The following is a 9,644-nucleotide window of genomic DNA, read 5'->3' on the forward strand; positions in this document are numbered from 1 at the left end:
GGGTGGGGTGGGGCTCTCCACATAGTTGGGATTGTTGGTTTGGGTAAGGATCTTGTCCACTATCCACCACTTGTTCAGCAGCCATTACACGTGCTCTTTGGTGATTTTATTCACGTTGGAGCAGCAATATATCAGAGGTGGACTTCCCATCACCACCCAAGGCCAGGTGAAGGCGACATGATTGGCCCATGCCAATTACAGCAACCCTATTCTTCAACCCTCGTTTAATTTAGGATGGCACGTAACAGTGGATTCTAAGACTTTCTGGTGGAATTGGCAATGTTTTTTACAGCGAAAAACAAAACAACAAAAAACCCAACTTCATTTACCAAAAATAACTAAGAATGTAGAAGTTGGAAATTTATGTTGGGAAAATTTAAGAAATGTGCTATTTTCCATATCTGCCAATGCCTGTCTTTAAGAAGTTGCATAAATCCACTTATTTTGCCCTCTTCTTGCACAAGTTCACCATCACACAGGCTATAAGCCTGCTGCTAAGGCAGGCTGCTGCTGAGTGAAGTGTAAAGAGCAATTCACAGGCGGATGAAGGGAAAATGCACACGCAGAGATGCGCTGTGTACGATTCTACCTAACCTATTCTGACATCATTCTCTGCTGGGGAGTGGGCAAGGACATTAGTCAGTGCTTGTCTCGACCAGTGTTTCCCAACGTGGGCCATACCGCCCCCTGGGGGCGCCTGGAAGGATGCAAGCAGCTGTGAAATCAGACCCCTCCACTTGAGCCTAGATCATGGCTCTAAGAGCACAAAAGCTTTTCATTGTCAGTGGGCCCTGGTTATTTATTTTGAACAGAAGGGGGTAGGCCATTACATTTGGGAACCTAAGGTCTCAAACTCAAATTTATTGCCACTGAGTTGATTCCAACTCCTAGAGTACAAAGTAGAGGTGTGGAAAGCAGCATCTTTCTCTAGAGGCTGGTGGTTTTGAACCACTGACTTTAGTTAGCAGGCCAACTCCCAACCTACTATGCCACCTGAGCCTCCCACCTACAGTTTAGGCCAGCGGTTGGCACACTTTCGAGACAGAAGAGCCAACCCTGTCTCTCACAATTTAAAGACTATTAAAGAGCCATAAATACATTTTTATTAACAAATGAAATCACCATTAAAATGTCCAATTTTTACTTAAGAGCCACATGTAGTACCGAAAGAGCTGCATCCGTCTCAAGAGCCTGTTATCCCTGGTCTAGTGGGTCCCAAGAGCTACATTCCATAATGCCTCTCACCAGGCACGGGCAACCTCAGCCCCCTTCAACTCAAATCGGTTGTCAGTGAAACAGGATAACAAAGACAAGTTGAGGATACTACAAGATCCTGAGTCAGGATTCCAGTCTGGCACCTCCGAGTTAAGAGCAGACCTTGCCCTGAAACAAAGCTAGAGAGAGGCCAGAGGCTCGTAGCGATCCCTCCTTGACCCTTGTGTGATTACCGAGTTCGCCCACACCATTATATTTGCAACACTAGCACAACGGATGCACATTGTAGTGGTTCAAGAACTACTTGCTGAATGAGGTCCCGCCATGGTCACTGTGGCCGGTATGTGAGTCACAAGATGTAAAAGCTGCCTGGGGAAGAAAAGGAGGGTGGGGGGAGAGGCGAGTGTGTCACATTACTTTCATCCCATTACTGCCAAGACTCTTAAAAAACCTAGACCCCCCCAAAGCCTAGTGGTAATTGCTTTGTGTCCAGCAGCAGCTTTACGTGTCAAACATCAGGGTCCCCAGTGAGGTGGTACGCCAGCCAAATAAAGGACAACAATTCCAAGTATGTTAACATTTTGATTGTCGTCTATCCGGCCGGTTGACTCCCAGACACACATAGAGGATAAACACATACTCCACATTTAATGATGATTTATTTTCCAGGTTAAGAGGTTTCCGAGCACGTATGTACAAGATAAATAAAACAAATGAGGCTCCGAGAATCACTGTAGTGCAGAGTACGTAAATATACAGGGTCTGTTTCCTGGGATACAAAAACTGTGTCATCAAACACCAAGAAAAACAATCAAGGCAAATGAGACCACCGTGGCAAGGAACGAGGACACGTTAACTGAGACAGACCGAGAGGAACCCCCTAAACGTCAGGGTGAAACTTCTTTTCTGTGCCCCCCAGGCGGCTGGCTTTCCTTTTCCGAGTTTCGTTGTTTGTTTCTGGCTCACCGCCGGCCTCTGGTGGACTGTCCAGGCGCTCCTCCTCATCAGCCTTCGAGAGAGCAGAGAGACAAGGAGCACGGTGAGAAAGCAAGCAAGCTCAACCATCTCCCCGGGTCTTTGGGGCCCTTTGTACTTCACATGCCCTCCCAAAGCATTTCTGTCAACCTCGTGTAGGTTTTTCTTTCCCTTACGTTATGTAACGTAACTGCTGCGTAGTCTGAAGGACATTGTGAGTGAGCAAGAACCAGGGCGGGTCATCGCTCCATCTCTGCAATCCGTACTTGGGATGGCCCATTCCCGGCCCCTACCCTGGCCCCCGCAGTCCCAGTGGAGTCCCTTCTTGGTGTTAAAGGAAAAGAAAAACGAGGGAAGACGACCTGAGCCACTTCCCTCTTTGCCGACTAGCCCCAAGGAGTAGGAACCACGGAAGCAGTGGCAATGTGTCCTCTAGTGCCGTCAAAAGGCGCTGGCTGCTGGGACAGCCTCGCAGCTGAGCTACCAGGCTATTTTGCTGCGAAGTTTCTTAGGAACTTGTAGTAGACAAGAATCAACCAGCCACTCCAGAGTGCAGCACCAATGTAGCAAAGCTAATAAACACGATTTATACCTATATAGTTATGTACATATATGAGATGGTACCCCCCCAAACCAGAACTTTTTTCAAAGCTATGTATTTTAATTTTTTTCCCCAAAACAACCTTATCACCTTCAAAGTACTCTCCATTACACTTAATACACTTGTCAAATCTGCGATTCCATTTTTGGAAGCATTTTCAAGCTCATCTGTTTGGATGGCTGACGGCACTGCCCTTGGTTTTTCCTTCACCTCGTCTACGTGGTGGAATCACTGTCCTTTTATGTCCCTCTTATTCACAGAAGCAAAAAGAAGTTGCACGGAGTGAGGTCAGGTGAGTCAGGTGTGTGGGGCAAGAGAGGCATGCTGTTTTTTGGCAAAAACTGGAGCACTGAAATGGGTGTGTGAGCAGGTGCATTGTTGTGGTGGCAAGACCAGTCCCCCGTCTGCCTTTTGTCACACATTATTATGCAATCTTTTTAGAACCTCTGACTAGAAAGCTTGACTAACAAACTCCAAATGCACTATGAGTTGACAGTTGACATTTTCATCAGTTCGGGAAGTTGAGGGATGTCCAGAACGAGGTGTGCCATCAATCGGCATTTCACTTTTTTTGAAATGAGAAAACCATCTGTACCCGGGAGTTTTTCCCAGAGTGCTGTCCTTGTAAGCTATGCTCAACCTCACAGCTGCACACTGTTCTCTGAAACCGGCCCACACAAAAAAAGACTCGAGCACAGAAAAATACACTGTGACCAGAGAGAACCTTCCCAGGCGACGCCACTGGGTGCACTAACTCAGAGTGAGTTGCTCAACGTTCACCTAGCGGGAAAAGCAAGTACTACAAAAACTCTGCTCTGCCCAGCACAATTCTGGTTTTCAGGGGGTACTCCCTTGTACACTTGAGAGACAGACAACAGCAGTGGGAGGGAAGCTGTACAAAGTTCATACCTTCTGCCTCTGTCTTGCATGCTTCTCCGTCCAGTCCCTGGCATTCTTGAGGAAGATCGGCTTATTATATTTATATTCTGAGGACTGAGAGGAAATAAAGAGAGTCCATGGAGAGAAAAATGATTTGTAACATTAGCTCCAGCAGCTGGAGACAGCTCTCAACACCAAACTCACTGCCATCAAGTCGACTTTGACTCGCGGCGACCCTCCAGGTCAGGGTGGAACTGTCTGCGCAGGAGTAGAGAACCTCCAGAGGCTGGGCAGCGAAGCAGAACACTTACTATGTCAGCCATGAGTGGGTCGTCAGGGTTGGGCTCTGACATAAGCAGCTGAATGGAAGTCAGCACAGTGGCCAGGTTGAGGGATGGCCTCCAGGCACCCTACGGACAGAGAGGCCGTTGTTTTGGTATTACTACAAAGGCGACATTCTAATGCAAGCTTGAAGGAGCCAGTGAGGACCCGAGAAAGCTGTAGCCAACCCTCTCCCCACCACTCACTTTTGGTGGCAGTTTGAGAACATCCAGACAAATCCTTCCAGCAGAATCAATGTTGGGATGATAGATTGGAGTCAGAAATCGGATCTGAGGCGGCTCAAATGGGTACCTTTGAAAATACAGATCAGTGGACATATTTTCACTGAAAGACAGCTTTTTAGTACATCATACACAATCACAAATATGACGGGGAAAATGTTGGTATTATGGACATATCGCAAAGACGATCTTTGGGAGGCGAACCTTTCCTCTGTCCAACTTCCAACTTTTCATCATGGCATTTTCAAACTGTCAGCAAAGTTAAAACCATGGTATCGAACTCATCCATTTAAATTGACTATTCATATACCACTGCCTGGACTCAAGCCATTTCACGCCCTAAATACTTCCTACTTTATGAACAAATCTACCATACACAGGTAAGTCAAAAAGTATTGCCGCTAGAGGTCTAGTTCATACACGCGTGCGTTTATTCAAACCCCGTGTAAATACGTGTCGCAATCAGTAGACGGCTGCAGACAAGTTCTCTCAGCAAGCTACTTTAGTCTCATCGGGGTGCCTTCAAAAACAGCCCAAGAAAACCATCGCCCCCGAGAGGATCTGGACCAGTTAAATTTAAAGCAGAGAAGTCTGCTTAGAAAGTTAGGGTAACTGTTCTGGGGGGACTGCAAAAAAAATTATACATATATCGATAGCTATTCTTGAATGCAGGGGCTTATTTTGAAGCAGTTTGAAGAAAGCAGAAGATTCCCTTGATGAGCAAAGGGCCAAAAAGCTGTATCCAGGGATTTCTCTCCATCACAACAGTCCCCTGGCTTATTCTCCAAGGGCTGTCCAATGGGAATGCCATTGGACACCTTGCCCCAGCCGCCCACAGTCCTAATTTTGCTCCTCAGACTTCCTTTTGTTCCTTAAACTCACAGAACAATGAAGAAAAAACAAAACAAAACACAGTCTGAGTCTCTCCAGGATGCTCAAACTGCTTTCTTCACTAAACACCGTTCCCATCAAGCTGGTTCAAAACCCTGTGTGTGACAGAGTAGAACTGCTCCGTTGGGCTCTCTTGCCTGTAATCTTGACAACTCACTAGGCCTGTATTTCGCTTAGGAGTTCAGTGCAAACCGTTTCTGAGTCACCCAGAGACCTCTAAGTTGCACTGAGTCATGACAAAACCTAGGATTATAACCTCAGGTCCTTTAACCTCCAGGTAGAATGCTCTTATTTCCTACATTGCTCTCTCTCCCAATAGAATCAAACTTACACTCACCTCTCGGGAATGATCACTTCCAGCTTGAAAACACCTTTTGCATACGGTGTGTTGGCCCCACCTAATATTTCTTAAAAGAAAAAAGTAAAGGGGACTCAGATGACTTGAATCATCATCACACCACGTGGACCTACTGAGGTCTACTGTTCCAGTAAAGAAGCAGGGTCTAGATCAGCTCGTCTCTCTCTGGGTGCTGACAAGGCCTGCAATGCACCGTGAAGCTGATGGCCTCAACAAGCTGATGGTGTCACAGCCAGGATCAAGAAATGCTGGCCACACACCAAATACCACCCCGCAGATTTGGTGGGGTTCCCCGACCCCTCTGCGATGTTCTAATCATTTACACTTCCTGCCTGGGGTCACCCTTTTTAGATGGTGACCTCTGGCCTCACCATTACTTCAGAGCTGATGCCCAAATCCTGGCTATAAATTAGCGAAAGTTATAATAAAGGCCAGAGAGGCAAGAAATGTCAAGTACAACTTTCATGATTGAAGCCAGTAAGGACATAAAGGTGGTCTGGCCCGTTGTCGGGGCAGCGGCTCCCTACTTTAGAAGATACAAATGATGGCTGTCAGCATGGGATCCAACAGGACCCTGACTCTCATCCCAGGCTTCAGACAACGATACCCACGAGCTCGAAGGTCGTCCATCTGGTCCTCTTGCCAGCAGGTGATGCCTGGGGGTGGCTCTGTGGCTAACAGGCTCAGCTCCCTCTTCAGACGCGTGGCTCTCTGCATGATCGCCCGGTAAAGGGAACCACACACAGCTCCCCACTCTGTACTCCCAGCAGCTGGGACTCACTGGAGCAGAAAAGAGGCGCCCATAAGTCCCCTCATAGAGGTGTTTAGGAGAGGAGATGGGTTAATTAGGGTGCGAGGTAGTACCAATGAAGAACACAGCTTTCCCCCAGATCCTGGATGCTTCCTCCCCCCAACTACCATGATCCGAATTCTACCTTGCAGGCCTGGATAGGACAGAGGCTGTACACTAGTACATATGAGGGCTGGAGGTACAGGGAATCCAGGGTGGATGATACCTTCAGGACCAAGGGTGTGAGGGACGATGCTGGGAGAGTGGAGGGTGAGTGGGTTGGAAACGGGGAACTGATTACAAGGATCCACATGTGACCTCTTCCCTGGGAGAGGGACAGCAGAGAAGGGGGGGAGACTCCAGATAGGGCAAGATATGACAAAATAACGATGTATAAATTACCAAGGGCATATGAGGGAGGGGGGAATGGGGAGGGAGGGGGGGGGAAGAGGACCTGATGCAAGGGGCTTAAGTGGAGAGCAAATGCCTTGAGAATGATTGGGGCAGGGAATGTATGGATGTGCTTTATACAATTGATGTATGTATAAGTATGGATGGTGATAAGAGTTGTATGGGTCCCTAATAAAATGTAAAAAAAGAAAAGAGGAGAAAAAAATGATTAGGGCAAAGACTGTACAGATGTGCTTTATACAATTGATGTATGTATATGTATGAACTGTGATAAGAATTGTATGAGCCCTTAATAAATTGTTAAAATTAAAAATAAATAAAAAATAAATTTTAAAAAAAAACCAATAGTCAGTCACAGTTACTGTAAGTCAAGTCCCTCCACTTTGTTTTTTCTTCTTCAGGCATGTCCTGTTATTCTTGCCTATGGATTTTAGAATTGTCTAAAAAAAAAACCCAAAACAAGTCACACATATATGTGCAAGCATACAGAACTGTGTTTTGATTTCAATTGTAATCCCATGGACTCCATGGGCCTATCTGGGAAGAATGGACATCTTTGTGATATTATGTCTGTTAAGTCCTGCGTGTGATACAGTTTTGTACTTATGTCTTTTTTAGATGCTTGTAAGTTTAATAATTTTTGTTATATTGATCTTACCTTTTGTTGGATTGATAGTTTATGTTTTTGTTATCTTTTAAAGAATTCTATTTTGTTTTCTTACTAGCATACATAAATAGTTGATTTCATAACTAAAATCTTAGTGATGGGTGGATTAAGTCACAATTCTACATTATTTCTTCCTTTCCTGTCCGTTCCCTTGATTTCTATTCTGGTAACAGATTGCAGTACAATGATGACTAGAAGAGCCGACAGCTGGTATTCTCCCCCTGTCTAAACTTAAAGGGAAAGCTTTCTATACTATGCTATGGGTAAGACTGGCCTGCAATTCTTTCTCTCTCTAAACAGTGTTATTGGGACATAATCCATATGTCATACAGTTCAATAGTTCAATCATATCAAGAAGAGTTGTACAATCATTACAATTTTAGAACATCGATTCTTTTTCCTCTTAACTACAAATCTAATTTCCTGAAACATCATGCTAGTCAAGGTCTCCATTTCTGCCTTAGTCCATTTGGCACGTTAAAAACATCCACTTTCAATTCGCAGAAAGCAATCTGTCTCACATCTGCACCATCTGTGATCATGCTTCCATTTTCATTCCTTACGTTTATCTCAACCATCTTTTTTCTCAACTCATCAAGCAGCGTCAATTTTATTAACCTTGTCCAAGACCAGCGAAGTCCTTTAGTGGGAATTTTCTCTTTTGGCAATTTCTGCTTCTACCTTTACTTTCCCACCTTTTTGGAAGTCGCATGTCTCTTTGAGGTTATTTTTCAGACCGTAAACTGCCTTCCAGGTATTGCTGCATCCCAGTTGGCTGTGTACAATATTCTTTATGCTTCTCTCCTCAGTGATTTATGTCTCCATTATGATTTCTTATGGCATCAGTTATTTAGTTTCTCGATTGTCAATCACATGGAGGCTTTCTAGTTATATTTGCTATTGATTTTTAATGCGTGATTAGGGAACACTTGTACAGCCTTTGCCATGTGCTGTCTTGTTTCATAATGTTCATCGCATGCCTGGATGGCCCATGGGTGCTTAACACAAATGTCTATCCCAAGTTACTGGGGGCAATGTCCCATTAGACAAGTCTGTTAATTGTAGTGTCTGACTCTTTTATAACCTATTGATCTTTTTCTTTCATGTGATTGATTTATCAATTATTGTGATGTTTAATTGGCAGTAGACCACTATGATAGTGGATAGGTCCTTTATTTCTAGTAGCTTCTCTCATATATTTTAGGGTGAACAGACAAGTTCAGAATTCCTACATAGTCCTAGTAAATTATGGCTTTTGTCATATGAGAACTGTACTAACGCTTGTTCTTCATAGAACTTTTCCCATAAAGCCCTCCTCTGGTTGGCAATTGCCTGGGATAAGACTTTCCATCCTATTACGTTTCGTCTTTCTGCATCCTTGAACTCTAAGTGTGCCTTTAAAAACCCAGTGTTCTAACTAAACGGATCTAATCTAACCGGTGTTTAGCACACTTACATTTATGAAGATGCCATTTATCGGCTGCTGCAGAAACACCTGAAACTGCGGCCCAACCACCTTGTGTACTTTGAAGCCCTAGAATTCCTAACAGGAGGCAGCTGTTGTGTTAAAAGTGGTTTCAATGACCGTCGAAGAAAACAAAGCAAAGCCCCACTCCGGGGGCTCCAAGCGACCCTCCACCGAGCCGAACCGCTCCGCGGGGTTTCCGAGGTTGTCGCCTCCTCTTCCGCCCTCGGGGCGGCCGTGGGGTGGAAGGCCGACGCCCCGGCGGGCAGCCCAGAGCTGCAGCCACGGCGCCCCCACGGGACCCCGCTTGACCTTGGCGCCCCGGCCGAAGACGCAGCCTGTCAAGGGCCCTGCAGTCGCGGCTCTCCTCCCGCGCTCTACTCTGACAGAAACGGGGCTCCTTTCCCACGCTGCGTTCCCTCGGGGCGCCGGGGCCCTCCTCGCGGATGCATCCTCGGCTGGGAAACCGGGAGAGGCGCCCTGCTTACCTGCGCTCGCTCGCCCCACGCCAACAGCTCGCGGGCCGCCGGCCTACGGGCGTCGCTCCGCCCCCCGCCCTGCGCGCCCTGCGATTGGTGCGCAGCGCGCCCGGTGAGCGAGGCGCGGCCGCCCATTGGCCAGCGCCCGAGCCTCACTTCCGCCCCCGCGGCATTCGAATGGGAGCGCGCGCCCTCTCCCGCTCGCCCTGGAGCGCCGCGTTGCTGCCGGGAAGGAGAGGAAGCCCGCGGCTGCGGGCGGCGAGTCGGCGCGTTCCCGTGGTTGACGGAGATCTTCCGCCTCGGCGGTGGTGATAACATCACCATACGGTTATTCGTATGTCTCATCACCG

At 46.8% G+C, this 9,644-nt stretch overlaps 1 protein-coding gene across 1 annotated transcript; it reads right to left on the minus strand.

Annotated features, from left to right (window-relative positions):
• Window positions 1–1,855: 1,855 nt before the first annotated feature.
• Window positions 1,856–9,426, minus strand: UBE2T (ubiquitin conjugating enzyme E2 T). Its single transcript, XM_075540533.1, has 7 exons — window positions 9,304–9,426; window positions 6,094–6,262; window positions 5,462–5,531; window positions 4,198–4,303; window positions 3,982–4,080; window positions 3,701–3,784; window positions 1,856–2,224 (listed from the first exon to the last, which is right to left on the minus strand). Exons 2-7 carry the CDS (start codon window positions 6,197–6,199, stop codon window positions 2,096–2,098), a joined length of 594 nt encoding a protein of 197 aa, XP_075396648.1. The 5' UTR covers window positions 6,200–6,262; window positions 9,304–9,426; the 3' UTR covers window positions 1,856–2,095.
• Window positions 9,427–9,644: the final 218 nt, after the last annotated feature.

The sequence above is a fragment of the Tenrec ecaudatus genome, chromosome 1 (assembly GCF_050624435.1).
Source record: "Tenrec ecaudatus isolate mTenEca1 chromosome 1, mTenEca1.hap1, whole genome shotgun sequence".
Lineage (NCBI taxonomy): Eukaryota > Metazoa > Chordata > Mammalia > Afrosoricida > Tenrecidae > Tenrec > Tenrec ecaudatus.